Source organism: Rhinopithecus bieti, unplaced genomic scaffold (assembly GCF_001698545.2).
Source record: "Rhinopithecus bieti isolate Rb0 unplaced genomic scaffold, ASM169854v2 scaffold_15296, whole genome shotgun sequence".
Taxonomy (NCBI): Eukaryota; Metazoa; Chordata; class Mammalia; order Primates; family Cercopithecidae; genus Rhinopithecus; species Rhinopithecus bieti.
The window spans coordinates 1,418,569-1,433,368 of NW_016809075.1; the positions used below are offsets into that span (position 1 = coordinate 1,418,569).

Consider the following 14,800-nt stretch of genomic DNA (forward strand, 5'->3'; position numbering starts at 1 on the left):
AAAAAAAAAAAAAAAAAAAAAATCATAAATTAATTTTCAACCTTGTGTTTCTGATGCAAAGAAATGTCAAAGCAAACAGATTTTTAAGTACATTTCATTGACAACAATCTATTTCAAAACATTTTCCTCGCATTTTCAAGCAATAAAATGTAGTGCTTTTCAAAAACAGTACATATTCTAAATATGTGACAACTATCCTCAATATCTGTAAAAGGCTTTTGAGGGTATCATGTAAATTAAGGGAAAGTATAACAATTTTAGTTTGAATCACCAAATGCATAATGATAATTACTTTACAAAAAAGATGTACATGTCGTGGATCAGTCATGGCTTCTTAAATAACCACAAAATTGCCCAAATTCCTTGCAAACTGTCTGTTGGGATAAAGGAGTATTTTCAGTTGCTCAAACTCTTATTAAGTAGAACAAGCCAGTAGGCAAAGTTATTACAAGATAAACACTGGTAAAGGGTCCAAAAATATCTATGCATAAATATACAGATATAACATGAGACAGAGATCAACCCATGGCTGAGATTAACAGAAAAGTAGTTATAGCATTAAAAAGAATGTAAGGGACAAACTAAATGGTTTGCCTAAACCTCAGTGTTCTAAATTTTATAAGAATAGACATATGAGAAATCAGAAGTACTAGATAATTATTAGAGAGCCAAGCTAATATGAAAATTGGTTTCACCATGTATTCAGGTTACATTAAATAATCTATCAAGAAGTAAGTCTTGGCCAGTCTCTTTACATACAAGCATTAAGTATCTGACAAATTTCTAAAAGATAAAACTAAAAGGGCAAATTTCACCACAATTATATTCACTGGAAGTGCTACCTTAACATTTTTTAACTTTATAAAATTAATTTATAACTTTCCTAAAGCCACATTCCTAATTAGTTACATGATTCCTAAGTTTTCCAGAAGAGAAATCATTGCTCTAAGCCTTAGATTGAAGCAAAGAGGTTTTCTAACGTTTCATGTATATCTTGGGTGCCAAGTATTATTGAATCAGTTTCCTTTAGTCAAAATAAAACAAATATAACAACACAACTTAAATCATATATAAAAATTCTCCAGTTCCACCATGTCTTGAAATAACATTTGTTTTGCTTTTTTACCTGGTTCTCCTGTGATATCTCTGGTGCAGGTGGTGGTGGAGATTCTTCACACACTGCAAGGCTCCGAACTAGCTTTAACTTTGAGCTTGACTAAAGAGAAGTATTTATAATTAACACTACATTTCAGAAATCTAGGGCATATCCAAAAGCCCCCTAGAAAGAGTTTCTAAGTTTCTTTATAGTTTCTGCCATAACAGTAGATAAAATGTGCACGTTAAATGTATCATTAAACACTACTAAAAGCCTTTGTTAAGAAGGAAAACAAACAATTGCAGTTTTGAAAATTATAGCAATAGAAAGAATGGGAATAATTCCAACTTCATATCCCAAAGAATGGTGAGAAAGCGATTTTCTCTACAGATAAAGAACCATCAAGATAAAAAAAGCAATGCACAAAAGCGACTAGGCAAGACAAAAATCCCAAATAAAACAAAATAAGCTTTCTGCCCCCCATAAAATATGAAAGAACTAAACTGAATGTAGTGCTATATGAAAACAAGGATTTATCAAGCATGACGGAAGGCCCTTGGCATGCCAGCACACCAAAATATTTACTATACCTTAGACCTTTTTCCTGTCTGTCCAAATGACTGCAATGGCCGCTGAATATACAAGAAAGATTTGTATTAAATTTCATACTGAAACAGAAAATTTGCTTCTTAATTCATACTCCTAAACCACAGAAAAACTAACTGTGCATAAAGTATGAAAAGTGAGGAAATCAAAGTTGGTTTCAGTAAAAGAGTACTGATTCCTCCCAGAAGCACACTTGCAGAAGATTCTTTAAAATCCTGGTAGGTTGGCATTTTACTATTATTTTCTTTCTTAGGCATTTTTCTTTAAATCAGCAAATGGCCACAATTTCTATGTTGAGTACAATGGAACTTATATGGTGACTTCTTAGTAGTGAAATAAAATATACTTCATTATTTTACAATATAGTATAGTTTAGCCAAGGTTAAGGAAAAACAACACACACAAAAACCAGCAGCTTAAGGTAGATACATTCCGAAAAGTTCTAAACTTAATAAAAATGTTTCAAATGCACAGTGAGTCAGAGTCCAACCACAAATCTACTGAGGTGTAGATTGCATGAAGTACACCACCAGTTTATTAGTGATGGAAACCTATTCATCAGGTCTGAGGTGAGGCAATGAAGCAGAAAGGAAGAAAAAAGGGCAGACTTCCAATACGGATGTCCAGCATGACTGATAGGCCGACCATCAGTCACCTGATTGGAGAACCCTGTAAGGCACACTAATTCATGTTTGTGATACAAGCTTTGGTTTGGGAAACCAGCTGAAGCACCTGTGAGCCAGAGCTACATAGGTTTTAAACAAACCAGAGCCAGATAGGTTTTAAACATTCCTTCCTACATTCCTTCCTTCCATCTGTCTGTCCTTCCTTCCTTCCATCCTTCCTTCCTTTCGTCCTACCTTCCTTTCGTTCTTTCTTCCAATTTTCCTCCCCAAACCCAACACCAAATAGTACGTGGCCCAAGTATCTATCATTTTTACTTCTTAACATGAGGGAGCCAGTCTGGTACCAAACATAAAACAGATACAAAATCCTTAATATCCAGACTAGTATGCTTTACATTAAAAACAACAACAACAAAAAAAACCCCATCATTTTATTTCAAAAAGGCCTTCCTTGTAGAGTCAACAGAAACAAGAGTCTACATTATCAGTATGTCCTGCTCCCATTTTGAGCCAAAAGTCCTTCAAAATTAAAAAGCACTGTATTCTTGGGATTTTAACCCTAGATTACACAAACTACAGAATAACAACAAAAGGAAAATAGAAAAAAAAAAAGAAAAATGATTTTGTTTCTTATATAGAAGAAAACAGTATGCGTGTGCACACATGCATATGGCAGTGCTGCCTAAGAGGGCTTCTGCATGTTGGTATTGCCTTCTGTTTTTACCTACTCTCTAATTTGTTCAAGAGGATTTCTAATTACCCGTAACTCACATCTAACAATGTAAGTAAAGTAAGTTATGCTACCATCTAGACTAGGTGGTAGATGCCATCATCTCTAGGGCTTACAGGAAAAAAAAATAAGTGGGAGAAAAGCAACAGGTGAATAACTACGAAAATGCACATAACTAAATGAGTTCTGAGGAAGTAGAAGGGAAAATAATTTGTGACTTACTCTCAGTCCTCTGCTTTAATTTCTTGTAATTTTAAGTATCACTGGTATAAAATCTTCTATTAAAAATTTTAAAATGAAGGAGGTCATTAACTGGCAATGTAAATCCTGTATTCATATGCAAAAGACCTGGACTTAAATTTTTGAATTTGCTTCTTATTAGTGGGCAACCACGGTCAAATTACTTTGGTTTACTTTTACCTAAAAGTTCATACTATTCGCACTAATTCACAGGATTCTTGAAAGGATTCAATGAAAGCGTAGCTAATAAAGGGGCTTAGAAAACTCTAAAGTGTTATAAATGTAATTGATTATTAAAGGTTAGGAACTGACCATGTCAGAAAACCAGTGTGCTGCCTCTGCTTATTAGCAATGAGATTAAGATAAATTACTTAATCTAACAAATGCTAATTTTAAAAAATCTATAAAATGGGGATGCTGTATATTGTCCCTGTCGTAATGCTTGAGAATATTCATAGACTCACACATGTATTAACTATCTCACTTTTAATCTATAAGGAGGCTTTGATGAAAATGAGGAAAAGATAAAGGAAGATACAGAGAAGTAAAATTATCTTAATTTGACTTCATTTAATAAACATGTTTTAGGTTCCTGCTGTACACCAGACATTGTGCTAGGCACTAGGGCTATGAAGATGAATAAGACATAGTTCCTGGTCTTAAAGACCTCACGGTCCAGAATCAGTTACTAAAGTCAAAAGGAACCCCAGATCTTCAGAATCTTAGTCCAGTGCAATTAATATATTTAAAGAAACTTTATTGTGGATTAAATTCTACCTGAGGCAGACAGAATTCTTTTTTTTTTTTTTTTTTAGACGGAGTCTCGCTCTGTTGCCCAGGCTGGAGTGCAGTGGCGCGATCTTGGCTTACTGCAAGCTCCACCTCCCAGGTTCACGCCATTCTCCTGCCTCAGCCTCCCCAGTAGCTGGGACTACAGGCGCCCGCCACCGCGCCCGGCTAATTTTTTGTATTTTAGTAGAGACAGGGTTTCACTGTGGTCTCGATCTCCTGACCTTGTGATCCGCCCACCTCGGCCTCCCAAAGTGCTGGGATTACAGGTGTGAGCCACCGCACCCGGCCAAGGCAGACAGAATTCTAAAGATGGCCCAAAAGATTCCCATCCACTGGTTAATGAAACACAAATCAAGGTACTGCTGAGAAAGGATTTTGCTCTTTTTTTCGTTTCGTTTTGTTTTGAGACTGAGTCTCACTCTGTTGCCCAGGCTGCAGTGCAGTGGCATGATATTGGCTCACTGCAACCTCCGCCTCCCAGTTTTAAGTGATTCTCCCGCCTCAGCCTCCCAAGTAGCTCAGATTACAGGTGCCCACCACCATGCCACGCTAATTTTTGTATTTTTAGTAGAGACAAGGGTTTCACTGTGTTGGCGAGGCTAGTATCAAACTCCTGACCTTAAGTGAGCTGCCCGCCTTGGCCTCCCAAAGTGCTGGAATTACAGGTGTGAACTACCACGCCCTGCTGGATTTTGCATTTGTTAACTAAGCTCCAAGCCAGATGATCTTAAGATACAATCTAAGATTCAGGTGAGTCTGATTCAATCAAGTGAGCCCTATAAAAGCTGAGACTTCTTCTCTGGTGGGAGCATGGGGCCAAGTCAGAGAGATTTAAAGCGTGAGAAGGACTTGACATACCACTGATGGCTTTGAAGATAGAGGGGCCATGTAAGGAGGACTATGAGCAGCCTCTTGGAACACAGTGGCCTTTACTGACAACCAGCCAAAAAACAGGACCTCACACCTACAGCTTCAACAAACTAAGGTGTGTCAACAATTGGAATGAGCCTTGAAGCAAATTCTTTCCCAAAGTCTTGAGAAAACCGCCCAGTCTGGCTGACACCTTTGACTTTGGCCTCACAGAACCCTAAACGGCAACCCAGTTGGGCCCACTGTGAGTTGATAACGGGTGTTGTTTTTTAAGCCTCTATGTTTGTGGTAATTTTTATGCAGCAATAGAAAACTAATACACTACTATATAAGTAAACTATAAATTGCCAAAGTGGCATTATTCAATAACATAATTTATTTAGAAATTATATGTACTAGAAAATATGCCATACACACACAACAAAGCAGAGAATACAAGTTGTTTATTAAAGTAAACATACTTTATTTCGTATTTTTGTAATCTACTTGGCAGCCAGATTTGGCTTTAAATAGGAATTCCCTCTATTTGATATGTAATTATTTTAAAAAAGGATTTTATTATTTAGAGCACACTTTTCACCCTTAGCAGAATTTCACAATCACAGTAAAAATTTAGCAGCTTGTTTAATAGACCTGTATTGGTCCAGAGAAATGCTATCTAAATTAGAATTCAGAAGGCTTAGGGACAAAGTTCCCAATTTATAATTTATGTTGTTTTATACTTAAGTATAAAACAGGAACTAGGCCAAAAAATGGGTGCAGAATATCCTTAATAGAATTTCAGTTTGAAATTGATACTAATATGTTGTCAGAGCTACCAGCTACTAGAATTCGGAGAACTGAAGAAAACAGAGCAATCCTTATGAGTTATATATGCATTAGCACAAAAATAACCAATTAAATATCACTCAACTAAGAAAATCTGATATTTAAAAAATAGGAATAATTTTCTCTTTGTAATTAATAATTGTTATGAAGAAAAATTATAATGGTTACACCCTTTCAACCAGACTCAAAACACCCTGAAGTGCTTACAAATTCTCAGTACTTTTCTAGGTAATAGTAAAGACTAGTGGCAATTATAAGGAAGATAATGAATTAAAATGTTACATGTCTAGTTAAGGTCAGGGCAGTAAAAATAATAGATGCCAGGATGCTAATTTCTACTGGAATAAAAGAAAAATACAAAGTTCCCTGAGGTGGGAGAGCTACTTTAAAAATCAATAAGCCAAACACAATCACTAATTTGTTTTTAACATTTAACCCTTTGAGCCAGAAAGCAGAGATAAGTATTCGAAGGCCTCACTCTTAAGATTCTAATATAAGTATGTGGAGAAAGTCACAAACTCTGGTTTATAGTTATTCCTTATAATAAATGAAGATACAGGATCATCCCATCCTGCTGGTGGTGTACATAAAAATTATCCAAAGAAGTACAAACTGTGTAAGTATGCAAAAGCATTTCTACATCTACAAGATGTAGCCAACATCTTTACACATCACAAGAAAGCACCACGAAAAGTAAATGTGCTTAAAAGAGCTACCATATGTGCACATGACCCAAGTTCAGTAGAAAGAGCACCAAATCCTAGAAATAATTATAAAAATATACTATGGAAAATGTATCGTAAGTTTTAAAAAGTTGAACTCATTCAATATTAATAAAAACAATACAAATACAGCATACAGATATAGAACTTAATAGAAATAAAACTACCGTACTGAAAATGTGGGGAGGTTATATTAAAAGGAAGTTTTACTCTTTATTTTATTACTAAAGAAAAAAATCTATCTTGCATGACAATAAAGGGACAGATCTTTGAGAAGCCATATAATCGTGCTATTGCTAATAAATAGTAACAATTATAATTATTAAAACACTGTTAATAGCACCTACCATTTGCCACGCTCTATGTACTAGGTACATTACATGTATCTTTTTTTTTTCTGAGACAGGCTCTCACTCTCTCACCCAGGCTGGAGTCCAGTGGCGCAGTCACAGCTCACTGCAGCCTTGACCTCCTGGGCTCAGGTGATCCTCCCACCTCAGCCTCCTGAGTAGCCACCAAGCCTGACTAATTGTGTTTTTTGTAGAGAAGGGGATTTGCTATGTTGCCTCAACTGGTCTCACACTCCTGGACTCAAGCATTCTGCTTGCCTCGTCCGCCCAACGTCCTGGAATTATAGGTGTGAACCACTGCGCCTGGCCATCCTCTTTTTTTTGTTTTAAATTTAGTTTTTTTAAGGGAGAGGTCTTACTGTTGCCCAGGCTGGAGTGCACTGGTGCAATCCTAACTCACTGCAGCCTCCATCTCCTGGACTCAAGTCATCTACCCGCCTTAGCCTCCCAAGCAACTGTGACTACAGGTGTGTACCGTGACACATGGCTAATTTTTTTATTTTTATTTTTTGTAGAGACAAAGTCTTCCTGTGTTGTCCAGGCTAGTCTCAAAGTCCTGGACTCAAGCAAACCTCCTGCTTCGGCCTCCCAAAGCGCTGGCAGGAGCCATCATGCTTGGCCACATACATCCTTTTAATCTTTGTTTGACAAACAGGAAATAGCTAAGATTATTATTTGAATGATTTTATATAAAGAGATTTTTATTCAGTCCTTAAAAAAAAATACTTCATTTCTTAACAGATTAATGAAATAAGATAATTGCTTCATCAATACTTTCCAAGCAAATGAGGGAATTCGTTATGTATTGCCCTCATTGTCGAAGAAGTGTGGCATTGTGTTCTGAACTTTTCTGACAGTCTTATTAGATTCATTACTTTCTTGTCCAAACCCCTTTTAAAGAAACACATTGGAATTAACTTGAGGGACGGACACAAGATGTAAGAGTCTCATCTTGATTATCGAAGGGCTTACTACTGAAACAGAATACACACAATATGTACTTTAGCCAACTCTGTGTGTGGAAAATTAACTCATGTATGTCAGAGCTATTCATTGACTCTGGCACAAAAGGCCTAGTTTTTAAGAAAAATCAGCTCTCTTATTTTCTCCATGACAAGGGTTACCAACACAATGTGGACTTGCTATCCTATTGTTAATAATAATGTGGAGGAGAGGCATTGTTTGAACTGTTCCCAAATATGTTTTGAATTGTGTGTACATACACATGTATACAGATGAACACTCCTGGACAAACTATTTGTTAAGTACAAAGATACAATTGTAAAAGAATGGGAAAGTTGAGTTTGAACCTTTAATAAGCAGAGCACAGGGTTCTGAATTTTATATTTAAAATAAATGACTGTAAATACCAACACAAATAATTTACCCTAAGTTTATTATTATTATTATTTTTTAAGACAGGGTCTCACTCTGTCACCCAGGCTGGAGTAGAGTGGCATGGTTTCAGCTCACTGCAACCTCAATCTCCCTTGCTCAAGCAATTCTCCCACCTCAGCTTCTCGAGTAGCTGGGACTACAGGTGCATTTAAGCACACCCAGCTAATTTTTGTATTTTTTTTTTGGTAGAGACGGGGTTTCGCCATGTTGCCCAGGGTGGTCTTGAATTCGAGCTCAAGCGATCTGCTTGCCTCGGCCTTCCCCAAAGTGCTGGGATTACAGTTATGTGCCACCACACCAGGTTAATTTAGTCAAATGTAATCTGAAAAACCTATCCGTGAAGAAAATCAAACAATGGAGACCCATCGGTGAGTTATACACAGGAAATTAAGGCAAATACTCCCCACTATCCAATTAACCCATGTTAAAGATTAGGGATTACTCACAGTCTAACAAAATACATTTTTCTGGATTTAGAAACCTGGAATCCACCAGCCCAACCTTCCAAATGTTTCATAAAAATATAAAGCCTGAAATGTACCTCCACATTCTCAATAGGAACAGTGTGTGGCAGTAGAAAATTCCTAACCAAAACCTGTCAGATAATTATTTGAGACCATAATCAACAATTCAGAACAACTCCAAGGCAATTATGTGGGAAAGTTAATTTCCTGACATTAATGCACACAGATTTCTTGAATTAGCTCTGAAGTATTAAGAAATTCTTATGAAAGTAATCCTAAAACTTCTATAAAAGATTACAGTCCAAAACAAAACCCTGAATAAGAAACACAACATTTTTTAAAATTAGGAAGAGAAAACTAGTAAAAGTAGAAAACACAAGTAGAATTATTTATAAATTAAATGGTCAAAGAGCTCTTTGAGATAATCTCTGCTTGGAACCACTTGAGATGACATGTAATGTCTGTTGGCCTCTCTCTAGTTTGACGGAATTATTTTTTATGTAAACACTATCCTTAACAGAAAGAAAATCATAAGGTCTCTTCATAGTACAAAAGAGGCTGTAACATCCCTTAATTAAAAATGACTTCACTCAAAATGTATATAACAAAAGTGCAGTTTTTTTATATAAATGAATGAAATGAATGCTTCTTTTGGAAGGTAAACATTTCTGTTTCCTTTAATCACTTTAAATATTACTATGCTGAAGCAAGATAACAGACGTAAGTTATAATATTCATGGTAGCTGATTTTCAGAATGAGAGCCAAGTAGAGAATAATCTTGTCACTCTATTAGAATAAAGTAACAGTGTATTCAAAAATCTCAATAGAAAACCTACATTATTTGCTACATACATCCAAACTTATGAGTGAAAAGTAGCAGTTGTTATTTAAGATGACAACCTTTAGGCAATACCTTAGATGTGCCAAAGGAAGATGAAATATCTGGTAGTATGTTAGAATAGTTAACTCCACATTAAGTTAAAAGTAACTCCGTATTAACCAGACTTTTTAAAACAAAACACTTATTCCCTGCTGATGCTTAAAACAGTGAACTTTGTTTTACAATATTTTAAATAAAAACACAGAAGAAACCAATTTTCCAGTTTTATTGACTTCCAATTCTGAATTTCCATTAAATCTGTTCTACACAAGGTATTTCAACTGTACACCCCTTCCAGGCACCTTGGATGAAGGCATCATGGGCCTTAAAAGCTCAAAGCAGAGTCAGTATTCTTACATATAATACATTATTATTATTATTATTATTTTGAGACAGAGTCTCGCTCTGTCACCTAGGCTGGAGTGCAGTGGCATGATCTCAGTTCACTGCAACCTCCACCTCCCAGGTTCAAGTGATCCTCCTGCCTCAGACTCCTAAGTAGCTGGGATTACAGGCGTGCGCCACCATGCCCAGCTAATTTTTTTGTGTTTTTAGTAGCGACGGTGTTTCACCATGTTGGTCAGGCTGGTCTCGAACTCCTGACCTCGTGACCTGCCCACCTTGGCCTCCCAAAGTGCTGGGATTACAGGCATGAGCCACCGCGCCCACCCCATGTAGTAAATTATTAATAAATACTTGAATAAAAAATGAATATGGCATTCACCAGATTAACATAAAATAAATTCTCACATTTGCTTTTTCCCTCCTCCCAAATCATTACAGTCACTATGCTATAGGAAACAAGAGGTTAAAGACCATACCCATGTTTGTTTACTATGGTATTTCCTTGGTAAAGAGATTTTCAATAAAAGGTTTGGGTCATGTGGGAAATTTTCTTATACTACAAACAACTGGGCCATGATGCAAAAGTGGTCATCAGAATGTTCTTGTGGCATACTGCCAAGGGCAACACAACAGACATGGTAGGAAATGCAATAACCCAAGTTAATGACTTGTTGATAAGCATGATCTAGGAGAAGAAATACTAGGTGTAGAAAAGAGGCTAAAATGAAGTATTTTATTATTTCAATCACAAATGCAATAGAATTTTAGCAGATTTTCTCTGATGCAATCAGGACACTGGCAGGCTGCCATCACTGAGTGTACTGATTACAGGCATGGCAATTTTTTGTTGTTTTAAAAAGTGCTGTTAGTAAAAATGGGAAAAAAATATGTTATTCTTCTCAATTTCTTAGATGATTACCACTTGACTATAAGTGGGGCCTAAATGCATTTTTATAGCCGAAGGAATTGCTATCATTGTCTAACCTGGTGTCTGGTACACAATAGGGAAAAAAGACAGTTTTTGACTGAATGAAAGAATGAGAAAACCTTTAAAAACAGGTTTCTTGGCCAGGAGTGGTGGCTCATGCCTATAATCCCAGCAGTTTGGGAGGCCGAGGTGGGCGGATCATGAGGTCAAGAGATCGACACCATCCTGGCCAACATAGTGAAACCCTGTCTCTACAAAAAATACAAAAATTAGCTGGGCACAGTGGCGCATGCCTGTAGTCCCAGCTACTTGGGAGGCTGAGGCAGGAGAATCGCTTGAACCCAGAGGCGGAGGTTGTAGTAAGCCGAAGTCACGTCACTGCACTCCAGTGGTAACAGAGCGAGACTCCATCTTAAAAGGAAAAACAAAAAAAGCACAACCCCCACCTCAAAACCAGGTTTCTTTACTTTAAAAAAGTGAAGCTAAAAAAGAAAACACAAAAGAAAAAAAAGCAAAGCTATAATTTTTGGCTTATACCCTTCAAAGTATTTAGCATACAGAATGATAGAATATTATCTCCAAAACAGAAGTCTTTAATTGCAAAACAAAACATTGTTAAACGATTTTAAAAAATTTTTTCTTTTTTTTTTTGAGACGGAGTCTCGCTCTGTTGCCCCCAGTGGCGCTATCTCGGCTCACTGCAAGCTCTGCTTCCCAGGTTCAGGCCACTCTCCTGCCTCAGCCTCTGGAGTAGTTGGGACTACAGGCACCCGCCACCATGCCCAGCTAATTTAATTTTATTTTTTTGAGATGGAGTCTTGCTCTGTTGCCAGGCTGGACTGCAGTGGCGCGATCTCGGCTCACTGTGACCTCTGCCTCCTGGGTTCACACGATTCCCCTGCCTCAGGCTCCCTGGTAGCTGGGACTATAGGTGCGCACCACCACACTTGGCTAATTTTTTGTATTTTCACTAGAGACGGGGTTTCACCATGTTGGTCAGGTTGGTCTCAATCTCCTGACCTCGTGATCCGCTCACCTTGGCCTCCCAAAGTGCTGGGATTACAGCCACCACTCCCGGCCTAAACAATTTTTTTTGAATAACTTTTTGTGGTAGTTTAAAGGTGGCTACAAATTCTTTCCTACTGAGAGGTAGGGTCTAATTCCACATCCTCTGGCCTGGCTTTATTGACTTATGTTATCAAAAGAAGATAGCTGAAGTAACGTTCTGGAACTTCCGGGCCTACGTCAAAAGAAACCTTGCAGCTTTGCTTGGCTTTCTTGGAACATTCTCTCTGGGACCCCTGAGCTGCCACATAAGAAGTCTGACTACTTTGGACCGACCTTGTTGGAGGCGCCAAATAGGTGCTTCTGATTCCACCTGAGCCCAGCACTCCAGTCGTTCCTACCTAGGTGCCAGACAGGTGCAAGAGGCAGTCTGGGATGCTCCAGACCAGTCCACTAGCCTGTTAAATGTCAACAAAGTACCTCTTTGGATACCTTGTAGAATAGAAAATTCACTCAGCCCAAGCCTTGCTTCATTTCCTGACTCATAAATGATGAGATATTTAAAAAAAAAAAAAAAAAAAAACTGTGGGCTAGGCGCGGTAGCTTGCGCCTGTAATGCTAGCACTATGGGAAGCTGAGGCGGGCGGATCGCCGGAGCTCAGCAGTTCCAGAACAGCCTAGGCAACACGGTGGAACTCCATCTCTACTAAAATAGAAAAAATTAGCCAGGTGTGGGGGTGCATGCATGTAGTCCTTGCTACTTGGGAGGCTGAGGCAGGAGAATTGCTTGAACCTGGGAGAGGGAGGCTGCATGAGCCAAGATCACCCACTGGCACTCCAAGCCTGGGACGACAGAGCAAGACTCCATCTTAAAAAAAAAGAATAGAATAATAAATAAAATAATAATAAAATAAAAATAAAATAATAAAATAAAGTTGTTTAAAAGTGTTAGCCCTTCATTTTGAGAAAACAGATAATCGGAAAACCTTACCAAAGAAGTGAATGCTACTAGAAATGCTATTACTCGGGACCATTTTTACCTATCTTCAATTTGTTAATCAACTCAGTTTCCATTTATGCCTGGAATTAGAAGCCTTCTCAGTGGCTAGTTTTAAGTCATTATACATGCACAGCATTAAAAGCATTAACATCCCCCTGCCCACAAATCTTTTTTGTCAGTCAGGTTGAGTGACTGAGGAACCCCCTGAGGGCTGTTTTTGCCAATAGATCATTTGCAGTTTTATTCTATTTCTCTTTCCTCTAAGAGCTCTTAGGTTAAATTCAAAATTTACCTGTGAGACTTCCAAACTCTCATAGCACTGGTAATTACGAAAAGGGTGGAATGAGAAAGTAGAAAGCCAATAAAAATGTACTAGCCCACATACAAATAAAAAGAATTATATTACATGACACAAGCAAGTTAAGACTCACAGCAAGCTAATCCAACTGGCTCCCAAACCAGCTAGTAAGCATGTCACGAAGGGTCAACTTACCCTTTTAGAATTCTGAGAAGTGAGTTTTGTATGAAAATAAACATAAATATATACTGAATATTTAGTATTTGTAGTCAGAGAAAAATTCCTGTTTACCTGCAGATCTATATTGTTCTCAATACAATGTTCATTCTTCTCTACCAAAATCTTCCCATAGTTTTCTGATTTGATAAGATTTTCAACTCTGGTTGTATCTTTCACTTCTGCCTCCAAATCCTTCATTGTTGGAGTTTCATCTTTTACAGTAACAGTATCAGACATCCTCATTAGCAAAGGTTATTTTCGAATTCTACAGGGAGCTTGAAACCTTAAGAAATAAAGATTAATACAGTTTTAAACTTTTTTACATTCAGTTACTGCATGATACTGACCTACTGTCTGTCATGTTCCAGAAATAATGTTGAATATAGACAGGAACAAAATTCTTGCTTTCAAGGAGTATATAATTTTGTGCTAGATACATCCAAATTAAAAAAAACCACAATACAGTGAGAAAAGAGCTATATGAAGTAATGAAGTATGTGAGCCAGGCACAGTGGTACCCAGCTGTAGTCCCAGCTACTTGGGAGTCAGGCAGGATGACTGCTTGAGTCCAGGAGGCTGAGGTCAACCTAGGCAACATAGCAAGTCTCTGTTGCTAACACATAAATAAGTACATTTAAAAAAAGAATATGGGGTGATTTTGATGCACATTTACTTGTGGCAATTCTTTTTTTTTTTTTTTTTGAGAGGGCGTCTTGCTCTGTCGCCCAGTCTGGCGTGCAGTGGCGCAATCTCGGCTCACTGCAAGCTCCGCCTCCTGGGTTCACGCCATTCTCCTGCCTCAGCCTCCCGAGTAGCTGGGACTGCAGGTGCCCGCCACCACGCCTGGTTAATTTTTTGTATTTTTAGTAGAGACGGGGTTTCACCGTGTTAGCCAGGATGGTCTCCACCTCCTGACCTCGTGATCCACCCGCCTCGGCCTCCCAAAGTGCTGGGATTACAGGCATGAGCCACCGTGCCCGGCCCTACTTGTGGCAATTCTTAAGAAACATTAAGGAATGAGCCAGATCAAGGTAGAAGGTAATGGCTGGAGAATTATATATGTGTATTTAGAAGACATTAGAAATCTTCTTCTCCAAAGGGATACCTATAATAGCATTTTCATCTGGATTCCTAAAATTCCAAATTTCTTAAATTACCCTGAAATATTTCCAAAAGTAAACAATTTAAAAATAAAGAGTAACGGTTGGGTGTGGTGGCTCACGCCTGTAATCCCAGCACTTTGGGAGTCCGAGGCGGGTGGATCACGAGGTCAGAAGATCGAGACCATCCTGGGTAATATGGTGAAACCCCGTCTCTACTAAAAATACAAAAAATTAGCCGGCCCTGTTGGTGGGCGCCTGTAGTTCCAGTTACTCGGGAGGCTGAGGCAGGAGAATGGCAT

General features: G+C 38.0%; 1 protein-coding gene across 18 annotated transcripts in view; it reads right to left on the bottom strand.

Annotated features, from left to right (window-relative positions):
• R3HDM1 (R3H domain containing 1) overlaps positions 1-14,800 on the bottom strand; it is a 204,174-nt gene that overhangs the window by 110,350 nt on the left and 79,024 nt on the right. For 13 of the 18 annotated variants that reach the window (XM_017888477.1, XM_017888478.1, XM_017888460.1 and 10 more), the window contains exons 3-5: positions 13,471-13,681; positions 1,687-1,728; positions 1,127-1,216 (exon numbers count right to left, since the gene is read on the bottom strand). Coding sequence is in view for 12 of the 18 variants with exons in the window: in XM_017888460.1 (XP_017743949.1) it covers positions 1,127-1,216; positions 1,687-1,728; positions 13,471-13,641 (303 nt within the window). In the remaining 6 variants the exon portion in view is untranslated. The remainder of the gene's footprint in view (positions 1-1,126; positions 1,217-1,686; positions 1,729-13,470; positions 13,682-14,800) is intronic. The other 5 variants (XM_017888481.1, XM_017888465.1, XM_017888473.1 and 2 more) reach the window with 2 other exon arrangements.